Consider the following 25,610-nt stretch of genomic DNA (forward strand, 5'->3'; position numbering starts at 1 on the left):
CAACAGGTGGCAGCTCAGAAGAGACACTGATTTGTGAGCTCATTTGTTACTATTTCCTTCATAGACTACGTATCTTGTGAAAAACTTCAGTTTCACACTTGCCAACTAAGATCTCCTGTGCATCCTTATTGACAGTTTTGGAAAGCTCCATTTATTTGATTTCTCTGAAACAATCTCAGCAAACCCATTTTCTTCAGAGCAGGAAAAATCATCATAATTTAGGAGTATGGAGAAGATCCTAAAACAAGACGAAAGTAGGGCTTATCAACAAACCATTCAATCTAACTCCAGGATCACGAGACTGAAGAGTGTTTTCATAGCACAAACTGAACTCCAGTTGTCAAGCTGATGTTTTCAACAATAAATGCATTCCTAATAGATGCAGCTGATGTTGCCATACCTCTGGCAGAAGGCACTCAATCCATCTGGCACTTGGCCTCCTGCCTGATCATAACAACTTATTATAAAGCACAGAATCCATTTAGAGAGTTTCTGAGTCAATAGGGCTTGGCCCTGGAATTTCTCCCATAAACTCCAAATAATCAGGATGATTTACTCTTGGGTTTAATGTTTTCCATACTGCAGAAGGAACTTTTTACAATCCCTTTCCACCTAAAAACCACAAAGGTTTAGTAGAATCAGTTTACTACTTTTTGTATAAAAAGCACCATTTAGCAGAAAAATACAGAAGAATCTGAACTCCATTAGCTATCCCACTTAAATATTGGTTACTTAGAGGATAACTTGCAAGAAGAAGAGACATAATTTAGAGGTTTAAAGTGTAGGATTTGAATGAATGTGTCAGTGAAAATAAGATCCTTGATTGATGAGGATAAATTAAAAGAAAACAAACTAAAATTTAAAAATAAATAATAAGTAAGAATTTATGTTTTTGGAGCAGCTTCTTATTTTGCAAAGAAGAAATATTTCAATACATGGGGAAAGGAATAAGATGTGAGTTCAGGCAATAATTTAAAATGTACATAATAACATGTATATTGCACCTTCAGGACATTCTTGTAACTTCCAGAATATTTTTTTTTTTTTTAGCTTGCTCAGAAAAAAAAAATTTAATATTCTAGAAATATAGAAAAGGAGGTCTATGGTGGAGAAATTAAAAATCTTATAGAAAATACAAACATTACTTTGGAAAGAAAAATTTGAAGAGACTGTTACATCCTTGACCAGGAAAAAGACCGAACATCATGCTCATACTATTAATGTTAGAAGAAGCAGCAATCATTGAACCATTTCCTCAGGCATATTTCTGCTTTGTTTTGCTTTTTCTTCCTTAATATTTTCAAAAGCAAAGAAATAGAAGAAAAACAGCAAATGGTCTTTCTGTAACAGAAAAGATAGGATTTATCTCCAAGTCTTTGAATCATCTGAGAATAAAAGCACTGTACAAGTAACCAAAAGTGACTAATGGTTCATGGTGCTTAACTAATGAGCTGCTTTAAAACAACTGTGATATCAGAAAGGGCTTATAAAACCAGTTCCTTTAAGGAATCTCAGAGAATCCTAAACCTGAAACACTTGGAATAATTTTTCAACTACATAAAATGATGCCCCTTCTATTATCCAGCCAGCCCAAGTCTGAGGAGGATTTCAAGGACAATGTGTGTTGATCCTGATACCTCTGACAGTAGCGGTTTATTGCCTTTTTCATGCTTGCCAAATTAATGACTGAATGATTAATCATATCTTATATGTAATCCCATTAGCTCTTGGTTTCAACCAGCTACTGAGAATGCCCCTCCAGAGGTGGAGAGCAGACACATCCATCCCCAAGACACATGAGAGGTTCAACATGATTGGGTGATATTCACCTACACATAAAAAATACAATCAACTTCTTTAATTGCCATCTGCCTTTTGTAGTATCGAGTCCAGCATTAACTGAGATCAGAATATTACCACCCCACACAGGCTTATAATTGAACCTTTACATGGTCCAACTCTCATTAGAGCTGTTCTAAAATTGAAAAATTCCAAATCCTTTACCACACATTTTATATATATATATATATATATGAACATTTAACCAAGTCCTTTTCTGAATCACAGAATTTGCTAAGATATAACTAGGAGCTTACTATAACAAAATATTTTAAGGATTGTGCAATCACATTCTTTTACTACATGCTAGCAAAATAACATACTGGGCTTAAAGAAGTCTTTTAACTAATTTCCTAGCAAGACAAAATGAAGTACACAGTACTCCCAAAAATTAGACTTTTATGTTTGGATGATTTTTTTCTGGAGTTTAGCCAGTGTATCTTAAAAAAAAAAAAGTTTAAAAATCACACATTTGTTATGTGAGTCACGATCTAACCGGCAAAAGACAACATGAGAAAAAAGAAAATCCTTCATGAAGTTTTTTAATGTAACTCTCTCCTCCAGATTTTTAATTACAGTTTTAAAAGTTTAAATGCTTTTTAAAGTGATTTATCAGATAGATATCCTTAAGTATTCTCTGACCAATATAAGTACTTTCTAATGACTGTTTCAACAAAGCTCTTTTCATCTTTCATCAAAAAAATAAATTACAAAACCTTACCTGACTTTTGATTATTTTTAAATTAGACCTACTGCCATCTTTAGCTTTTATTACTGTACAGTGAAATAGCAATTATTCTGAAATTATTTTATTATATAATAGCTTCCCACATATTCTATTTAAATACCTATTAATGAATTCTTTTAATGTGCCAAACATTAAATTAATATTTTTGGGTTCTCTCATTTAAATAGCATGGATACAAGTTGTTCATTGACAGTAATACCATGTCTTCAAGGTACTGGCACAATACAACTAATTCATGTATCTCAAAAGTGAAGTGGGGAAAATATAATCTTTCACATTACTTACACCATTGTTACTGACCCGTTATTTACATAAACCTTTCCTGAGGTGTCATTTCACTACTGTTCCTGACGATTTGTGGGCTTATTAGGTCTCATACTTCCCTCCAAAGTTCACAATATTCGACATTTAGACAGGAGGACGAGATACATTTCCCTGGAACTGTCAGACAAATCTCATTGTTGGAATATGTCCTGACTAGTGATTCACCCACAAATGAAAGCTCACAATTCAATATAACACCATCTAATAGGAGACACAGATTAATTCTTATAAGATCACATAATAAAAAAGTCAATCAGAAATTCACTTTATGTCATTACAATAAGGACTCATCATGCTTTTCAATTCAAAACCATCACAGGTCTCATAAATTTGCTGGGGTTTAAATCTGATGCCAGAATGCCACTGCATTTTTATCCTTCACTGGAAGAATTTGGTTCCAGGAAATCTTTTCTCTCTCCCTCTCCACACTGGTCTCTCCTACTTGATTGAATTATTCAGCTAGATGAATTTAACTATGTCACAAAAGAGGATGGGTGGGAAAAAATCCAACACAGCTACCCCAAACCACACAGTTATGTCAATAAACATCAGTAAACATCCTAACAGACATGCAGCTCACACCCATTTTTTTGCTACTCCAGCATATCTCATTTGAGCAATCTGCATAAATTAACTGGGCCAAAAAATGTTTTTGGGTAGTGTACGGTACATTTCTCCTTGAAATATACATGATTAATGTTAACTTAATAAATGCTTTCCTCCATAAATGAGATTTTTATTATTTTCATTTCCCTCAAAGAAACCAGAATTACAGCCATCTTGTATCAACATTTTTCTTTCTTGCAACATGTTCTGGATATTTGTCTTGCCAGACTAGACAAACTGGGGCAAAACCAATGGAGAACTTGTTTAGTTCAGCTGCTCTCTGCCTTTTCCTAATCAACCACGAAGGACAGACTGAAAGGTTCAGAAAAAAGTCCTATCTCCATGAATACTCAGAGAAAACTAAGAATCAATCCTTGTCATCCAAGTGTTTTCTCACTGCAATATTTTAACTTTTAAATCCCATCCTCCTTTGCGCTTCTACTTTTCATAATTTCACTGATTAAGCCAAGATGTTCCAATATAGTCCCTAGATCAGTTAAAATACACTTAGCCTTTTACATTTTGGACAAAAATATGCCATTCATATGGCTTATCATCTAAATAACCCCCTTAAAACATCTTATTTAAATCTTCATTGTCGTGGTCAAGCACAACAGACACTTTCTCTTCTTCAAATGACATTACAAAAATCCCTTGTAAAGACTGTCTCTTTCTCATCTCGTTGTTTTAAGCTGAATTGGGTTTTTATTCCACCTGGCATTCTAGCCTTTTCTTTCCTCATTCTCGTTATTACAACAATGTTTACAAGCCACCAAGGACAAGCATTAATAAAGTAGAGATTGTTTTTAACGGTAGTAATATAAACCAAGATCAGAGCACATTTAATTGCATTCTCAGGAAGAGAGATCCTGGAAGATCTGTAAAGCCATGGCATGACACATTACATGGCACATTACACCTTCAAAACTACATCACCAAAAACAAGCAACAAACTTTCTTCTATTGGCTATAATATATCAGATGCACCATAAATCCACTAAGAAAGAAATTATTAAAAAAAAAAATCAAGATTCATCTGCTACAAATAGTTATGATGATGGGATGGATATGCAGAAAGTTGAGATCTATTTTAAACATCAGTGATTACAAACTAGTTTTTAAAAATACTCAAAGGAAAGATGCAGTTTTTTCAGAAAATTTAAAACACAAAAATACTTCTTTTAGAGTGGCGTGAGAAGAATAGTCTGTTTTCTTACAGTCTGTCTCAGAAACTCTCCCCTAGTAACCTACTCCAATGGTTAGCCAGTGAACCAGCTAGATTTAATGAGAAGATATTATTTCTGAGCATCCATTAAAATTTGAAAATTGAAAATATCATTATGTGTAACTGCAAAAGATGAAGCCACCTGAGCACACAAGAACACAACATTAGCTAGGAATATAAGTAAAACAGAATTTGGACTCTTGCATCTACAAATCACAAGTTCAAATATAAACTGGATTGAAGGACAACGAGAGACAATTTCTCTCCGTTTCAGTCCTGGTGGAAAGTGGGCATTTATTGAAATCTTCATAATGTGCATCACTGACTATCTTACTTGAAGCCTCAGGAAGGAGACCTGTGACTGAAAAGGTCTGAGAAAAGATAAAATGAATCTTTTAAAATGTTTCCTATAAAGATGGAACACAATGGCAGGGCAATGCACTGAGCTATACAAGTTTTCTGGGCAATACTAAAAATAATTTAAGAACAACTGCAGCAGAGCTGACTTTCCATTGTATATATTTTGATGCTAATCTTATGTAATACATTTGGTGCTGATCAGCATTACAAAGATCAGTGCTCTAAAAATATCTGAACATGACAGATAGATAGATAGTCTTCAGCCTGTATCTCCATCCATTACATTCACTAAAAATAGAATATTAAATTACAGAAGGGCTTGGTTTTACTGGCATGCAAAAAGGTGTCATCTGAGTTGGCTCAAAGAAATACTTGGCTACTTGAAGAAAGGGCTGAACACTGAAGTGTTAATATCCAAGTTTTCTTGCACTCATTCAGCAGTATTTTAAGTTGCCAATTAGCCACAATACCATGGACAACTGTACTCTTTTCAAGGTCTAAAACGCTGGCAGAAACACCAAATGCTATACGAAAATAAGTCAAGTACAGCTGACAAGCGCTGCAGATAGAAAAACATGTTGTGGAAAGCATATATTTTGAAGTTCTGGCAATCTAAGAAAATCTTAAGACCAAAAGCAATAAGAAGAAAATCACATCTCCTAACTTTTGCCTTAGAGATTTATTTACAGCAGAAGGAAGTATGAATTCCAGATGCAAGAAAAAAATTACTCCAATCTGTCAGCATTTTAAGCTTCCTCTTCAACAGATTTTGCATCTTGCTTTTGTTCAGTCTCAGTCACATACTGGCTACACCCACAGCTGTAAAGTAAAGGGTGCCAGGAAAGGTCCCTGGATCTGGCACATGATTGTCTGCACCGCTAAGCTGGTAGGACACTCGTTAGCAAGTTCCTGGCCTGGGCACACAGCTCCCTTCCCCAGGCTCCAGCTGCAGCTCAGGAGAGGCAGCCCTGCAGACACCATGGCCAGGAGGGCTCTGGCAGCCAGGCACTGCTTTGGGGAAGGGGAGCCCTCCCCAGCCAGGAGGCACTGCCTGGCCCCACTGGCCACAGTGCCCAGGGATGCTGTTACCCTCCCATCTCAGAGAGATGCTCACAGCTGGGATGGCAGCTTCAGTCCCGAGTGTCTGTCACAATCCCTCACTGACCCTGTGCTTCCAAGCGAGAGAGGCAGACACTGGCACAACACCAGGGTGACAGCGTGGAGCAGTTCAGTATCAGCCTTCCTGCAGCAAAAACAAACACGTCTTGCTGATCCTTGAGAGGAGGCCAACACTGATCGGAACAAGCCTCGATGATACGAATTTGCCTTCACACAGAGGAGACCAAGCTCATCTACTTACTTACATTTACTGTTCTGAGGACAGTTACGTGTTTTTAACACCCATACTGTCTCTGAAAAACAAACCCAGACCATCTGAGGACAAGCAGTCAGTGATTGGGATATGCATGTATATAGTGTTTGCCTCCAAAGAAGGGGTTGACACAACAATGAATTGGTACACTTTTCTACTTCGGCTTTTTTTTGGTGTTTACTTTCTTAAATTATAATGCACTAAAAAAAAATCTGTCATCAAGCACATGCTTCTAATCATTATGACAGATAATAATACTTTACAGTAACATTGTCCTAGCTACACAATCTACTACCAGTTAATTGAAATGTAGATCTCAGTAAATCCTCAGAAGTTTTGAAATAATGTATATTAATTTTAATCATATAATTTTTATGCTAGAGTCACTTTACATTTAAACATTAAGCCAGTTAAATATTCAGAACTGTTTCACAACATCTGAAATCCAGTTTCACCATTGTATTCAAAAACAAGATCAGGCTAAATCAAAGCTTCCCACTTACTTCCCAAAAAACCTTTTGTGCCAACATATTGCTCATATTACTGCTCCAGTGCTCTACAACCGATGCACATTCTAGAACCATGCATAAGATTACATAACTCATATTTACTTAAGTAAACATAAATAAATCTCAATATACTACTGAGATCCGGGACAGTGAGAAAGAGGCTGCCTACTCTATATCACAGATACCATCAGCTGATGCTGACTTTTCCCTCAAAACAATCCAGAACCTTAACGTCATTCACCCAAATGTTCCACACAAATGTTCTTATGCCTGAAGTGTACATCACTTCATCACTTCAAGTCATCTATCACTTTTGGGATCAGAATAACAAATTCTCTCTCATTTTGTCTTGTGGCATGTCCAGTAGTAGAGGTCACCAAAAAGTGATTCAATATCCCGCCCTTTGAGGATATGTAACAACTATGTGAACTTTGGTGCAGTGACTCTAATTTTTGAGACACTTATGTATTCTGCTTAATCTCAAAATTTGCTTCTGTTCCTGGTTTTTTAGCATTTTAACTTTGAAATAAGCAAAATTCACCGTGCATTGTCTTATGTTTTCTTAAGAAGATTGGGGAAGAATTCTCCAGAATGCCAGGAAGGACTGCGCTCTCTGCACAGTGCTTAAAAACTTCCAAGTGGCAAATGTGATAATCCCAAACACCACAACCACTGCCCAGGCTAAAATCCTGAAGAGAAGCCAAGCCTCTACCATGAGCTATAAAGGACAGTTTTGTAGTTGAGGGCAAAGGTTAGTAGCTCTCCCAGAGCACTGTCCTCAGCCTGTATCTCAAACCTCTGCCTCATTCATCTGCTTTTGTAATATATGTGGGATCAGTTCAACCACACTGTGTTAAGAGAATAAAAAAAAAATTATTCAAATTCTCTATTTCCTTCCTCCCTCATTACACCCACTCTCCATCTCCACATTTTGAGGGCTTCCTCTCCATGATTGCTTACAAGTCTGACAGTGGGAAAGATCTCCATTATATCATCTGCCTGCAGCCTCTTGTCTGCTGGTAAGATCCCTTTTTTTAGATAAACTTATTACTCCATGAAATATAATATTCCATACTTAGGAAACACTCCAATTATAGGTGATCACAGCTCCCACCAATTTCTGCCTTTTCTACCCCAACCTTAGAAAAAAATCTTCCTAGTTTAGTATGGTCATGCAGGTTCTGGCTTTGTCTGTACTTCAAGCAGACATGAACTTTCTCTGCTTGTGCTCCAGGCTGAGTGAGTGTTGTGTTCAGCAAGGTGCCACAGCTGAACGGGTCAGCAAGGACTGGAGTGGAGCTAAAATGTGCTCTGCCATCTGGCAACACAGTACAGTGAGTTTGTGCCTGCCTAAATCATGTAAGCACACAATATCCTCATATAGAAATGTTTTTAAGACAGTTTAATCCACCAGAATTTGCCAGCATAATCGCCCCCACCTGCTCTGAAAAGTAAGTGGGCAATCTCATTTTTACAATCCTGCCTCTGCAAACGGCTCTTTGCCTGTTTATTGGCCAAAGGATAACGTTGTCTCTGCTGATGTCTCTAGTGATGCCCTGTGGTGGGAGGAGTCAGAAGACACAGCCTCCATCAGACAAGGCAGGAAGGATTGCTCTGGGACTCTGATCAAAATTCATAACGATAGTCTGACAGGATGACTGTAACTCTCGGGAGGAAACTGGTAGAGGTCTCCAGGTTCACAAAGTAGGAGAATCACACCTTCTCTAAACAACTGCATTTTCATGTTCACAGCACAACACATTTCATCTATGTGCTCTTGGTGGGTGTGAGTGTATTTCAATCCACCCACATGACAAGCTGAACAGAAACAGCATAAAAGTAAGAGAACATGCAGTACTTACATTCAGGTAACTGAAATCATCACTCTAAAACCGGAAAGAATGTAACAAAATTCTTGTGCTAGGAAGGGAATAGACTAGAGGACCAAAGAGTGCTCTTCCATCTTCAGTCTATATGGACAATGGATCTTACAATTTATTTTTCTGCTTGTTGGCAAAATTACATATCTTATAAACTTCCAGAGATATTAACCCTCAATGTTTCAGGACTTCTCTATCAACAGCAAACAAAAAATATAGTGATTGCAAAGTTGCAATGAAGAGATTTTTAATTATAAGAGAAAACACAACATTTCAAGTACATTCAAAATTCAGCTCAGTAAATGAAAAAATTACAGGTAATCAACTGGGGAAACACAGTTTTCTTTCACTTTCAATCACTAGACTACCATTTAAATTTTTTTCTATAAATAAATGAAAAATATGATCGAAAGTAGCATATTAACGAAACTAAACATGAGTTCTAAAGATTGCAATCAAGGAAGCATCTTTTCCAAAAATTAACAGACCAAGTTGGTTCCCTTATTATGGAAGATTACTGCAGAGTATTACTCTAGAGCAGTGGTCTTTGAAATGGGGCACATGCACCACAAGGATTAGGTAAAACAAAATGGGGTGCATGACAAAAATATCAAAACTTCAGCAGTGCATGTATAAAAGTTATAAACAAACAAGTATACATATAAGAGGGTGCATGCTCCAAAAGTTTATACTGATAGGAATGCATAACCAAAAATGTTAAGATTACTGTACTAGAGGATCCTGCCACACAATTACTACTGCCATGTCAAAGGCATGTAATAAAGATGCTAATGATTTTTAAGTTCTCTTTTACACTTCTCAACTATCAGTTAAACAAATGGGTAAAAATATCTCTAGGAAGCAGATTTATGAGCTCCTATCTTATGTTAAGGAGCATGAATTCTCATAAACACCCCAAATTACTCCACCTTTTTGTTTGTTTGTTTGTTTTCAGGAAATGCAACTTACTGCTTTCTCACAAATCTCTTCCCTTCACTGTACTTATTGTAATTATTTGATGAAAGAGCTGATTCTCCTGATGTGGCCAGTTAAACAGGAGCACAACATGTTGTATGTATCAATCGAGATAGATGATTAAAGGTATTTGCAAATGGCAATGGATGACTCCTCTGGAACTGAATAGAGGAGAAAAGTTAGGGTTCTTTTTCATCTAGGCTACCTCGCAAGAAAAAGTGGCCAGTGAACAAAATCTGGTTCAGTAAACAGACCTTTTGTTAAAATCTATGCACTGGATTACAAGGTGCAAATGCAGAAGAGGAAAATCTTGTTCTTATTCAAATCATGATGTTCAGATTTGTTAATATCTTTTCCAATGTGGAATGAGAAGGATGTGGAAATGGTGATTAGACAGAAATCTGGTGGTGTCTGTAATCATTATGAAGATGTCTGGCCTATCTGTTTTACGGAAAACATGAATAAGAAGAAATACAATTATAATGGCATAAAATATACCAAGCACACTTTCTCAGTACCACAAAACACAGGATGGTTGGTGAAGATGAAAGCTAATACTCTAAAATTAACAGAAATATTTTTTTAAATTTAGTGCAATGCCTAAATAGCCCCTCAGACTCTGTATAGTAAGAACATCTGCAATTACACTGAGTGAAATTAGGACAATAATTCTGAATGCTGCATGGCATACACCAACCACACCAAGCATCAGCAAGGGATTGACTAAAGATGCACCCAAAAGCAGAATTTATCTACATAGTGCTGCTTCCAGAGATTATTATATTCTCTGAACCAGTTAATAAAATAACAGGTCTCAGATGCAGCAAGTTCTTGATGTGGGGAAAGTTGAAAAGGGTACAAAACCATAAGTAACAGAAGTGTTTTGGATTTACAGGAAGAGGTCATTTTTTCTTAGTTGTTTTTGCTTTAGGACTGCAAGTACAGACTGACAGATGCTGCTTTTGCTCAAAGGTAAAACCTTTGAATCTTGAGTAACATTTTCCTTGTTATTTGTCTATTTAAGGATCCCTGGAGAAACAGCGATGAAATCTCAGTGAATTCCTTGTTTTGTGAAATTCAGTAAATAAAAACCCTGACATCAACATCAGAATGTCTCAACCTTTTTAGAACTGCACATTTCAGTTTTTCACCTTTCAAATTTAGCTGCAATATTACAACATTTAAAAAAAAAATACTTTTTTAAGTCTCCCGCCCCCATCTTCCTTCACTGAGAATTCTGAGATGGTTTTGTTTACTTTTAATTTGGAAGAGAACTCAATTTCAAATTCCTCCAGGAAATTAAATGTCCCTCTCTAGCACTGCTCAACTATAGCTATCAGACATGAAGCATCTGAGCGGATATGTTCCATGGTCCCCTTCTCAGCTTTGGAGAGCAGGACTATTGTTGACTCCAAGCTATTGTTGGAGGCTGGATTGCAAGATTGAATTAAGATTGCATTCTTGGCTAAACCACTAAAACATAATGAAACAGTGCTGTCTAACATAGCTCCTATTCTATATGTGGTGCACATTTCAGGCTCAATCTGTCTGCCCAAAAATAGGCACCAAAAAAAGGCTAAGTTGTTCCAGATTATATCCAGAGGGCTGCCAAGCATGGCACAGGACAAGTGGGAGAGCCATGCCCTGCTAGAGAGGCAGCAGGAGGCTAGGAATGATATTTCAGCACTTCAAAGAAGACTCTGACACTTATATCTTGGCAACTGTGTTGAGCACTTCTGGTTTTTAAATTTCTAACGTGTATCAGCAAGGAAAAAAAAGAAGTTTAAAAAAAGGTAGCTGTGCAATATTATTTTACAATTTGTAGGTATGCATCAAGGACATTGATGTTCATCCTGCCAGCTTGGCTAATCCCATCACTTAGCTTTTCAGTGTTTCAAGTTCGCATTTTCAGTTGTTAAATTCAAGAAGTTCAAGGGCTTACATTCCCTCTTTCCTCCTACATTCTTTTGCTTTAAGGTTAGCTAACACAAAGCCACAAATCATATACTAATCAGCTTATTTCTAAGTATCTTGTTTTTTCAGGGTTTCTTAAGACTTTTCCAGCTGTCTGATCACAAAACCATGTTCACTTCCAAAGAATCCACTGGCCAGACTCTAACAGAGACGATGAGCACAACCCTGCTACTTCCACAGTTACAGCTGAAAGGTCTTTTTTTTTCCAGTTGAATGCCACTATTTGACACTACCCTCCATGACATGTAGACAACAATGTATTTTTTTTACCTATGATGACTATTACAACCTAGTAAAAATCCTCATTTCTGTCATAAGCAAATTGCATTCTGAAAATATGAAGCCATGATTTGGTATCCTTAAAAGCAGAACCAACTTAAGCATGATGCTTTAAATAACTAACAAAATTATGCTAACATTTGTTTTTATTTTAAAATTTAAAATATTCTTTATGGCCTTCATGACTGCTTCACCTACGTTCCTTTTCCATACACCAAGTCAGCAAACTTCCAATTCATCCAATAGATAAGGTAAACAAAGTATGTGTTACTGAATTTCAATTTTTTTCAAAGCTATTCCGCGATGGCAGAAATGTAAAAGATAAACAGAAACCATACTAACTAAATTGCTGCAATGTTTTGTAACCAACTGGTACAAAAAAAATATTAGCAAACATCCTTCTAAATAAAACATATAGTAATTGAATGTTACTGGAATCTGAGTCTGCTGTCAGAATTAATGTTGTTTATTAAGTGAAAATCTTGTTTACAAATACAAGTAGTTAGTCATTTCTGGTGGGTCTGCATATTGCAAAAGTTTATTTTCATCTCTTCATTTAAAAAACTATTATAATTTCAGCAACAGTCCTTAGGAGAAAATTGTTCATCTAAATTTTTTTTTGTATGATGACATTGACTGTATTATCCACAGGCTTTTTGGAGGCTCTTACCAAAAGCATATGGCTTTGGGGATTCTTCTTCTATTCAGGTTAAAACTAGGTACCACTGCATGGTAAATGATTGGAAACATATGACAAATGCAAACAAATCAAAGGTCACTTAAATGTATGTCAAATAGTACATATAGGGGACAAATGCATAAAATTTCTTGCAAGTAATGAAAAATTGTATTTGAATAGTCTAGCTTTTAATACCATAAAGACGCTGTACCATATAACTGATCTAGTATCAAATGCTGGTTAATAAAGAACTGAATTTAACAGTCTTGATTTTGTTTAATGACAGCTACAATTTTGAGGTTTTGAAAATTAATACGGCAAATTCAATTTGGAGTTATACAGATACATTTTACTGCTATCAATAGACTGACTTTGTCTGAAGGCAAAATTTAATTGATCATGTTCATAAATACAATGGAAAGCTAATTGGAAGGTTTTGTCTATTTAGATTGCTTAACTATTATGTTATAAATCTACAAAAGCCAGAACACTGCCTATGAAAAAAATTAGTATTTAGAAATTTAAAATTACTTACAAGCTGCTCTGATTTTACACCGTAAAGCTGAATGGTCTTCGCCACATTTTTGGCCACAGCTAAACTCAAGTCTGGATCAACGGCAGCCACATTTAGCTCACTGGAAGCAAAGATTACAAATCTTAATTAACAACTAAAGAGTGCTGTATTGAATGCTGTATTGGATCGATAAAGAATTAACTATGAATACACAGTTACGTGGCACATCAATTTAGACAGAGTAACACATACAACCAAGTCTTTCCACACACCGTAATTCAGTTTACAATTTAACAAGTCATTTGGGAATTTTATGTGCAGTGTTCCTATTCTAGTAAAAATGAGCAAAGTTTAGGAATGACACTTCAGTATGAAATCACTATTAGTAAGCCATTCAAAAATATTGACAGCAATTAACTACATTCAAGCTTTGGCAGCAGCCTTCAAACATTACAGGTGAATACACAGTCATTCAACTCTAGAATTACATGAGCTGTGCAGAAATACCCAGGGGATGCCTTAGCTTGACACAACTAATAAGCTGTGTTTTAGGCAATCCTTTATAGTAAAAGAGGCCCCCAAGGAATGGCAGGGAACAAATGAAGAAGGAAAAGAATTCTAAATCACTTCCAGTATTTTTTGTTCATTAACGTCCCCAGATCTCCATTGGCTGGGGCTGCATTCAAAACTGCTCTGCTGAAGACAGGCAAGCACAAGAACCATCATGTTGCTGGTGGTGAGTTTAACCTCTCTCAAGAGCTGGAGAATCATTAGGCACCCCAATTTGGAATAATCTTCTCTGAGAATTCTCTAGGGCCCCAAACATCATCAGCCAAAGGTCACTCTAGAAAACTCAGCTGACATGTCGAATTTTCATGTTGTTTTCCTTTCTCTTTTGCAAGGAGCAAAACAGTATCAGTAACCACACCAATAGACATGTTCTGAGCATCTGTAACTCCCAGTCACAAGTACTGTGTCAATATTTAATATTTTATACACACACACACACAGGCTGTGAATACTGCCCATCTTTTTTCAGACTTTATTAAACAGAGCAGTCGTTACCAAAACCTTATGAGGGAAAATGCACCATGTCATTGTATAAATTCTACCTGGAATAGTCATCTTTACCTATCATCTTGCTGTTTTACTCTAATAAAGTATTTATACCAGGTATTATTACTTCTAACTACCACTTCCTTTGACACAGTCAGGATAATTAAGTTACCAGACATTGAGAGTATGTGTAAGTTTTCTCTACCAGATTTTTTATAAGCTTAAACATTAAAACTCATGTTAAAATTTCATTTACTCCATAAAAACAAAATACAGAAAAGAAATAATAAAATATATTATTTATTATAAATAATAATAAAGAGGTGCCTATCTTGCTGTATTTAGCATTAGTGCAGCCTCACCTTGAACACCATGTGTAGTTCAAGGTCCCATAATTTAGGAAGAATGTGGTGTTATCTGAATGTGTCCACAGCAGGGCAACAGATCAGGTGAAAGGACTGGAAGGAATTATCCTGTGAGGGATGGCAAAGAGTGTGGGCTTGTCAAATTTGGAGAAAAGGAGGGGCAGCCTCACTGCCCTCTGCAGCTTCCTAAGCAGTGGAAGTGGAGAAAGAGGTGCTGAGCACTCCTCCCCAGGATCCAGTGAGAGGAGGTGTGGGAATGGTTCAAAGCTGCATGAGGCGAAGTTCCAACTCAGAATTAAGGAATCACTTGCATAACAAGAGGGTGGTCAAACCCTGAAACAGGCTTCTTAGAGCAGTGGTCAATGCCCCAAGCCTGTCAGTATTTAAGAGGCATTTGGACAATGCCCTTAACATGTTTTAGCTTTTGGCCAGCTCTGAAGTGTTCATGCAGTTAGAATGGATTTATCACTGTAGGTCCCTTCCAATAGAAATATCCTGTTCTATTGTGTATTATATCCCATCCTATCCTATCCTATCCTATCCTATCCTATCCTATCCTATCCTATCCTATCCTATCCTATCCTATCCTGACTTGATTTTTGCACTAATCTACTTTATAATTAAAGAGTAATCAACCTTTTATGAAAAAATACATGTTGAGTACTACTTTTACAATGCCTTATATGTGCTTACCTGGCTATAGTTTTAATGATGCTGTCAAGCTCATCAGAGGAGGGAGGATTCCGACCTCCGGGAGGAAAGACAAGATTGATGGGGTCAAACAGTCGAGATAAGGATTTTGACAAATAGGCAGCTTCATACTGTTGAAGTGAATCTTTCAAGGCCTTTTCTGGACTTTGCACATAAGAAAAAGTTACTACATTTTAAATTAAATACACAACAGTATTAAATCTTTCCAGACATACAAACTTCGCAATACTGAACCTGTTTTTCCTTTCTGCTTTTTAGACATGTGCATATGAAAAACATTTTTCTGATAAGTCTCCCACTGACTGCTCAAGAACAAATTTAAGTCAATACAATTCTGATATAAAATATTCATTTTATCTTACATGTCTAGAAGTCCTAATAGGCTTGATAAGCCTGTTTCAGTTTCATCTTTCTGATATCACTTAGATCAGGTTTATTCTATGATGTATAAACTAAAAACTGTGAATCATAACAACTGACCATTTGTCACACTCAAATGATTGCAGTGTCATCAGGGGAAAGCTAGTGCTGTAATCACTATGCATACAAAACTGAATTTTCACCATTTTCCTATTTTTTCACCCAAAGAGACAAAAAGATAAAACTTGTTCAGAAGTCAGAGACTTTATGAAACACAAGACAACCCAACAGTGTTAGTTATATAGCTTAATGAAAAGCCTACAGCTCGAAAATAGCATTAGAGCAGTAACTGCAAGAGGGAAAAAAAGCCTTTAAAATTCTCCTGCAGTGACCATTTGAATAATAGTAAGTTTAAAAAAATATTCTGTTTTCTTACAGGGTGAAAAGATTTATATTTTATAGACATACACTTCATTATACATACTCGTAATCTTCATTTTTTTGCATGAATATGTCCTGTGCATCTTCTTCTATTTGTTGTAGTTCAGCAAAAAGATCAGTAGTTCCACTTGTGTTAAAATTCCTCTGAATATTTTGACTATATTGTTGGAGGCGCTTCCACAAGTCATTATAAAGCCTCAGTAATTTAGGGTATTCTCCTTCAAATGCTTGCTTCAAAAACATAGAGGCTGTAAAATAAAGCAGTAAGCAACACATGATGCTAAGTTCAAACTAATTTTTTTATTCCTATAAACCTCTATCCTTGCATTTATATCAATGTTACACAATGTTATCCTGCTTAATATTAATAATGTAATATTTATAATTAATTTCAAAGTGAAATAACTATAACATTAAATCCACTTGACAAAGGATGTAAAGCGCCAGCATAAAACCCACAACTGGAAGACTTGATATGAAAAAATTACTTTATTTTGTACAATAAACGTTTGGTATCAAACTTTATTATAATTATTATTCATTTAAGGCCGAAGAGTAATTGGAAAATTACTCTCTAAATCTAGAGATTTGCTAACAGTATTTTGATGGAGAGTAGGTGTGGGGCTGTGGAACTTTGAAGATAACAGTTTAAAACAGACAAGGAAAACTCCTATGAACCAAAGTCTTCAGAAATGTGATGAGGGAAGCATATGCTTTTATGCACACTTCTTAAAACAAGGTACTTCATATGCAATTCCTAAACTTGTCAAAGAATGAAAAGTCAGCAGAAAAAGCAGCATTATTTTCAGCCTTGAAAGGCTTGCCACAAGTAACAGGAAATGAAACAAATGTACAACTGCTTTAACAACTGTTAATCTTCATCTAACATCATTCATATTCTAGAGATTTCCCATGACATTAGGAGATTAACACTGTTCCATTCATTCATAGGTTTTTCAGGTTTCAGACATCTGCCCCAGCTCACCCAGCCTGTGCTTTCAACTCAAATATATAATTTTGAATATTGGAGGATTCACATTTGTTATCAAACACAGAGTTATTTTAGGTCATGAAGCTATGTTTACAAAGACTGTCCCAACCTCACAATTATCTAATATCAAACCTTTCAAACTGCCATAAATTTCTATTTTTACACCATTTTTCTGATATCTTGTCTTCCTCTGATCTATCTGATCCAGAACCTCACTGATGTCAGTGCATTCAGACACCAGAAATTTATGTTAAAAATGAACATTTTCATTTAGATGCCTCACTTAAATGAAAAAATCTGTCCCCCCAAAACTCAGCTATAGCAAAATAAAAACATCATTCACATCGAACCCCCTCATAAATGTTTATATAAAACACATTATTAAAAACTGTAAGTAATAAAATAGTTGTGAATAGCTGTTAGAAAAAGTATAGCTGACAAAATATAAGAGTTCCCTCAGTTCTGCAGTGTTGGTTGGTCCCGTTAACTGAAGTAATAAATTTACAATCTTAAATGCGAGTGCTGAGAACAGGCAGCACGTGTTCAGTTTGAGCACAGGAGGCTCGGGGTATGTACATGCTGCTCTTAAAGCAATGCTTAAGGCAAACAGGAAAATTAACATGTTTTAACACAAGATGCATACATCTTCTTTTGGGATCATCTAGTTACTTAGCAACCACTGAGTATGAATCCACCAGCTAGTTCCTCAAAATTATATTGCTGCTATAAAGCCTGGAAGGACCAAATTTTGAAGGGCCAGTGCAATAGCTGAGATCACAAAGATAAATGCACATCTTGTGCTCCTCACTGCATTGTGCAAAAGATTAAATTTAAACACTCTATGCAAATATGAAAGATATATTTATGAAAGTGCCAAACTCACCTATGATCCAACTGCATGCTGCATTAGCATGTTCTGGTAATAGAACTGTCTTATGTTTACAGATGATTTATATTTAATATTCCGCGATTGTATCGGCTATTTACATATTACACATGTAGAGAAAACTATGTATAGTCAGAACACCAGCTGTTCATCTGTATTTATATGACAATTTTTAAGTAAGTAAAATCCTGCTTATAATGGAATCCAAAAAATGACTGAAATCTGATTTTTACAACCAATCAGTGTTTAACAAAAAAAGACTAAGAATTTATCTTTAAAATCAAATTATTAATTTTGAATTTAGCAAACTCACTTGCTTTAGGGAGTATAATGTACCATTCCAAACATTTTTACCTCCACTCACAGTTAGAAAAATACTTATTTTTATTAGATAACAACTACTTAATGAAACATTAAATATTTCTTTTTGAAATTTCAACCACAGTTTAGGAGGATCCTGTCTGGTTACAAACCCAGAAGTTTTAAACATACAGACCTTGTGCTGAGTGAACCACTGCTATAGTTCTGGTAGAGGAGATATCGAGCAAAGGACTTACTGAAAAGCAAGTTTCATAATAATTTCAGAACACATTACAAATCATTTATACTGAATACTTACAGTCTGTTGCTGACTGAAACTGAGAGGAAAGTGTCTGGGTTACTGCAGTCCAAAATTTGTACAAAATATCAGACTGGCCATCCTAAGAGCAAGGGACAAAAGGAATACAAGTTTCAAATATGCTCTTTCCAAAGAATCTCAAGCAATGCAAATGCTTCCAGTCAAAGCTGCTCCTCATCACTGAGAATAAAAACAAAGTAAGTGAAATATGAGAAGTTTTCCTCTGATTTAGAGCTAGAAAAACTACTGGAGAAAACAAAACAAAAGCTTCAGTCTTATCTTGAAATAAATATTTTCTTCCAAGCCTGATCAGAAATGCTCCCAGCTCTCCAGGGGTGTGAGTGCAGCCCGAAGCAGCACACCTCAGGAGACGTGTTAGAAAATCTCTTTGCACTGCAGTGACCTTTCCATTCCATGGGAGTTCTGGTGCTGGCTACACCACAGCAATTATTTACTGCCATTACCAGGCGCTGGCAAACTCCAGCCAGGCACCAAACCACTGCATGCTGCACACAGAGCAGCGCTGCTTCCCAAAAACATAAAACACACAGAAACACAATGAACCTCACAGCTGACTCTCCACTGCCTGGTGCCAACAGGGCTTGCAGTCAGAAGTGGAAACAAGGGAGCACACCAAAGGGAATGTGCAGGGACAGGCCGCTTCCCTACTGCCCCCAACATCTGGCACTTAGGGTCAAGCATTAAAGCATGAGTTTTGATCCCTGTCTGCTTGAGGTAGAAAAAATATTCCAGATGAGGATGGGTATCCTGTCCTCCTTCTTGTTAAGATACTTGGAAGACTGCTCAGTATTGTCATGGGAAGAGAAAACCCTCTGTGAACAGAGGGTTCATGGTGTACATGTCATCCCTTGACCCAACTGCTGCATTAACCAGTTTGACCAGATCACTATAGGTATGATAACCAGAAAAGGAAAAACATGTCAGTTTAACCTCTGCTCTGCCCAGCAGTACCACAAAAAGGAGGAGATAATCTATTAAATGTAAAAGTCTCCTTACTCCAAAATGAATTACTACTACTTAAGATAACAAAGGAAAAATAAAATTGTCTCTTTTCACTAGCAATGGCAATAATGGGCAAACCAACAAATGTCTTGACAACATCATTCATTAACAAGTACTACTGCAATCCTCTTGAAGATCTTGTTCATTGAAAGACTACAAGTTCAAGCTCAAGTTTTGTTAAAAAAAAATCATCTTAAAAAATGAATATAAATTCTGAAAATCAGTCAAAGGTATAGTGATACATCTAAAAGTAATGATAAAAAAAGGATTATCATCACAAACTCTGCAATTAGATGAGGAATTAATCCAACTCTACTCATAATCTCTAAAGATAAAGAAAGGTAAAGTTTATGTGTTAAGAATTGGGAGAGAACATCTTTTTTGCTGTTGGACTCATAAAATGTATGATAATTAACACTGAATGCTAAAATAAACAGGGATTATGGAATCTCATTTTTGTCTGCTTGAGGACAATGATGAATTTAGAAACTGAAGTAATTTATTTTATAGCTATGTTTGTATTTTCTGTAAAATTGTACTTGACTTTCATAAATGGGCAAAGTAAAATTAGAATATCAGAAAATCATTCAGAAGGTTCACTGCATAAAATCACTTTGCTTTGATAAATTTATTGTGATAGCATAAATGTGAAATTATTTAATTCTTTATTTCACAGTGTAAAATTTAGAACATGAAAACTACTATAAAACAAACGATCTTTCACATTAAGTATACATTGATGGGTTTTCATATTCTCTATCCCAGCCTGGAACAATGGTTGCCTATTGAGCATGGTAACTCAATTCAAAATCTAAATAATCTAATAGAGGTGGAAAAATAGTTAGAGAGCATTTTCAAACAACGCTTTTTTTTTGGTGTAATTTCCATCTACATCTCTGTCACTGTCTCAGCAGAAAACACAGTGATTAAAGGGTCCAGAAAACAAATATGCGTGTACCCCTCCCCATCAACGTTCCAATCTTCATTGTCAGATTCAACATGGTGACAAGTAACAGTTACACAGGATGACGCTTTATGTTGTTGTGGGAATATGTTACTTTTCCATGTATCTCTATAAACATACATAAGGTCAGACATACATACATATGTTCTCATGCACACATTTGCATAGGTAGCCACAGCCACACAAATTAGCCTCTGCTCATTAGCTTGTGTCTTCTGACCTGGGCAAATGGTGTACATTAACTGTATCAGAACTTTGCAGGGAAGAAGGCCCCCATGGCTCAGCTAGCCAACTGTATTATGTATGAGGAGAGACAGAAGGGAAAAGCTTTATGAAAAAGTCAAATAACATTTCCTACTGACTGACTACTCAGTCAAAAATGTTGAGGGGAAAAAACAAATGCCCTGTTTTTGAACTAACAAAAATCACTATCTATAGAGTGCTGGTTGCTTCTGTAACATATGACACAAGATTTCAGTTTGTCCAGTGCTGAGATGCAGTCTCTCTGGAGGTGAAAGATAAGGGCTGATTAATAGCACAGAAAAGACCATGTTTGTGGCAGGAACTAGAGAATACTGCTGCCTACACATACACCAGGGGGTATTTTGGTGGGTGGACTGTAGCTACCAAAACTGGAATACAGCAAGGCATTAGCATTAGATACTCCTGAGGGAACAAAAAATGCCATATGCAACCATGAACATCCAGAAACAATTCAATTTGTTTAAATCTGTAATTTCTTTTGCTTACATGTTAATTCAATATATTACTTTTGAAGGCACATTTGAGTCTCTCACTGCTTGTTTTTTTAAATTATGTATTCTAATAAGGATTAGATTTATTAGATTTATGAGAATTATAATTTAACTGCTTAAAATGTAGCATGCAATTCCATCTGACAATAATCAATACTAGAAAATTACAAGGAAAGGGTAGCAAAAAGAATGTTTTTCTTCAGAAAGAATTTAAAGGAATGTCCCTTGTACTGGACAACTTCTTCAAGGACTTAAAAAGATAGGCAGGATGAAGCTGGAAAAGGCAGTTCTGCTTCCCGGAAATGTACACAGCAAATCTACTGGCTCAGCTTAATGTAATGGAAAGTTCACAAGCCTTCCCCTGTATGCTTCACATACAGCATTGTGAGCAGCAAAGCACAGTATCAGACAGTAACTGCTCTTTTGGGCCTTTTGCTTTCAGAAAACTAAAGTCAGCTAGCTAAAGCTACCTTCTTCTCATCTTCCCATCTGTAAATAATGAATATAGTCCTCCTCCACACTTACACCAAATATCCTCAGTGGCAGACAATGTATGGGAGCATTGGGTACATCCACATTAGTGATTCAATGTGTAGATAGGGCTTGTTTTGGTCCAAATCTGTCTTGTGTCTAATATTTGTCTTGCAGAACACACTGAAGTGTGCTAGCAGACTAACTTCCACTATTCAAGGAATACACTACCTCATAATTAGTTCAAAAATAACCACTTCTGCAATTAAACAGCTTTTTGCAGCATATCATCATATAGCTCTAAAATAATCCACAAGGATGTACTAATATTTCTATCAATTAATATTCTGAGACTTTAAATCCAAAATTTTCCGTTTCTCTTGCTTCTGAAAATGAAATAGAATTGGAAGATGTTAAATTATTTACACCCCCTCCAAAATAAAAATGCTTGCTTTGAAATCTAGTCACAAGCAGATTAACATCTTGTGATACAATCCCTTGTAGCAGGAGCAGCTGACAAGATGAGTAATGAACTGCATCCGATTATCTCTTCAGCTCTGTAGCAATCATTTTCCAACAGCTTCCTATGCCATAACCAAGAACACTGGAAAAAGGTCACTGTTCTGTCATACCATCCCCCCAACCCAGTGTACGTGTTTAACAACACAGAGAAAACATGAACCTTTGGAAGGTAAGAGGTGTTATTATCTGGCACAAAGCTGTTTCAGGTGCACACTGCGCACACAGAAAGCCTACATAAAACATCCATACATAATTGAAAGTCTCCCAGAAGTAAATTATTGCACTTTAGCATAAAATAAAATGTTATTTCCTCTTGTCATGCGATATGTTTTTCCTTCAACAAAAGAACCTTAACTGTAATTGATGGTATCTAAAACTCATGATAGGCAAGAGTCAGGTTGACATATACATATTTTCCTCATCATGAAATATACCAAATTAAAACTACGTACATTAATTGCAAGCAATTGTAAGACTATAATGGCAAACCAGAACTTTCCTCCCCAACTTGATCCATTTAACGCAGCATTTTTGAATGAATGGTACTGTCCGCAGCTTTATTTTGATCTCACAGCACAGAAAATCTGCACATAAATCATTCTTTGTACCCCTACAAAGTGGTGGGGAAGTAAGATCAGCCACACACATTAGGCTATTTTCCAATAAAAATCTGTTGTGAAAATGCTCCAATGCCTAAAGCACACTTACATAAACTAATATCTACAAACCCAAACTGTAAATTAAAAATACTGTCGCTATTGTTCCCGTGACCAGTGACCACTTTATTCCCCAAAACTGAACAGGTGAGCAGACACTTATATAATTTAGTAGCACCTATGCAATTTCTTTGGCAGTGCAAGACAGTTTAGATCTGTCCTCCTCTTGTTAATTCTTTATTTTCAGAAATGAACTGAACAACTGCCTACACTAGGGCAACCCTCTGTAATTCTGACCTGCTGGACAGCTGGCCACAACCAGGGAACAGAAAAATATTTTGAAAGATGTATGGACTACTAGTAGTTAGCTACTTTAAACTATATTATTTCTAGGTAACCCCCTTGCATCTGTGTAGAGTAAAATAGAAAAACACAACAACCAGACTGCACTCTGGCCCAGCCACTGTAGTCTTCCCCCTTTTTCACACTGTTTAAAAATTTGGTACACAGCCACACATACTATTCACAGAGGAATTACTTGCTCATGAAGATTATACCCATAAATCAGACAAAATATGTCCAGCAGGCTAGACCACAAATGGTGATGTATTTTCTCAACAGTGAGGCTCACTATATTGTCTATGTAGATGGGACAAAGTTTATCCTTATTAAAATCATAGACGGAGGTAGTTTGACTTCCATGGTATATATTATTTATGTGAAATTAAAAACGTGCTTACCTGCTTTGCTGAATCAGGGCCATAACCAGCAATCCACCAAAAATATTTTCACTTTGTGCAACTATTTCATTTCAGCTATTACTATAAAGTCACTATTGTCAATACTCAGCACAAACAGTAACACTGTGCAACTTTCCCATAAATGAGCAAGTTTTAGATAAAACATCTAAGGTTGTATAATAGAACCACAGAAATCAAGTCCACCCTATGACCTAACACCACCTTGTCAACTAAACCATGGCACCGAGTGCCACATCCAGCCTTTTTTTTAAACACCTCCAGGGATGCTGACTCCACCACCTCCCTGGCAGCTCATTCCAATAGCCAATCACTCTTCCTGTGGAGAAATTTTTCCCAGTGTCCAGCCTAAACTTCCCCTGATGCAGCTTAATAACACTGCATAAGGCCAGTGCCAGGAGACATTTGGACAGTGTTAGTTCCTCCTGCTCTCTGTCCCAGGAACTCCAACAGGTTCCTGTCAGACCACTCCTCCACATTCCTCTAGTCTCTGGAAGTCACTCTTGATGGCAGCATGACTCTCTGGAGCATCAGCCACTACTCCCAGTTTTGTGTCATCAGCAAACCTGCTGAGGGTACACTCTGGCCCATCATCCAGATCACTAAAAAAAGTCTTAAAACAGAACTGGACCTTGTATTGACCCATTGCGGGGGTACATTACTGACCACCTGATAGACTTTGCACCACTGATCACTTTCTGGGCCTGGCCATTCAGCTGTACCGTTCATGATTAATCCCACATTGATAAAAATCTCTCAGTGCAACTGGGAGAGCCTGCAGACTCAATCACTCTCTATGCAACGACTGGTGGTAAGGAAAGGATTTAGATCAGTACTCTTTTACTGCTATGGAATGAATGCAGGGGGAGGGATTTATACTTGTCTATTATTTTTTTTTCAGTAGCCCTTTTATCTTTAGTGCATGGTATTACAGCACCTAAGCAGACTTGCTAATAGTGTGAAGCGACACTATTACTCAGATTGATGCATTGACTGCATAGATTTGAAATTTAGATTCGATGTTGCCTGCTTGCAAGATTATAGAAGAAACTACAGACTGACACGATTCATGTGCTAAACCCCTTCTCCCTCACATGAAAATGACTCGTTTTCCCTGTTCAAAAAATATAACCCATTTTCACTAACAGCTCCTAGTAAGTTAATAAACCACTGAACATTAGTGGGCTGAGTACCAGCATCATCAAAGGATAGACATTAGAACATCTGTATTCACTGGTACTATATAATAATATTAATGCTAAAGCCTGGAAAACTGATTTCAAGTCTCCTCAAACATAAAAACAGCTTACCTTATTTTAAAAACCCATATCAAACTACTAATTAACTTTGCTATTACTGAAATGAAATTAAATCTCTTTAGCTCTGTTCTTATTATAACAATTTAGTATCTGACATTAAATCTAAATTCAAGGAATGAGAATGAAAGTACCCCCCTTCTTCAGTATTAGACAAGAATGTAAGAAGATGCTGAAAGGACATATATTTATTTTTAAAAAGTCTCTATTTCCTCCACACTGTAAATTTAGAACTTAATGAGTATAATTTTCCATCTGTGAATTATCATATTTGTGTCTGTCTAAAATAGCTATTTTAACATTCAAATAACAAATCTGACCCACTGATTCTAAACTGGCTCCCCCTTCATGACAACCACTTCCAACTTATTTTTCCCTGTAGAAATTTTGATACTTTGAGTAGAATGTGAAAAACATCTTTATTGTGATGCC

At 36.4% G+C, this 25,610-nt stretch overlaps 1 protein-coding gene across 1 annotated transcript in view; it reads right to left on the minus strand.

Annotated features, from left to right (window-relative positions):
* Positions 1-25,610, minus strand: part of COG5 (component of oligomeric golgi complex 5) — a 173,088-nt gene that overhangs the window by 27,465 nt on the left and 120,013 nt on the right. The window contains exons 11-14 of the mRNA XM_032743754.3: positions 18,714-18,795; positions 16,261-16,465; positions 15,399-15,560; positions 13,306-13,405 (exon numbers count right to left, since the gene is read on the minus strand). Of these exons, the coding sequence (XP_032599645.3) occupies positions 13,306-13,405; positions 15,399-15,560; positions 16,261-16,465; positions 18,714-18,795 (549 nt within the window). The remainder of the gene's footprint in view (positions 1-13,305; positions 13,406-15,398; positions 15,561-16,260; positions 16,466-18,713; positions 18,796-25,610) is intronic.

This window comes from Taeniopygia guttata, chromosome 1A (genome assembly GCF_048771995.1).
Source record: "Taeniopygia guttata chromosome 1A, bTaeGut7.mat, whole genome shotgun sequence".
Classification (NCBI taxonomy): domain Eukaryota; kingdom Metazoa; phylum Chordata; class Aves; order Passeriformes; family Estrildidae; genus Taeniopygia; species Taeniopygia guttata.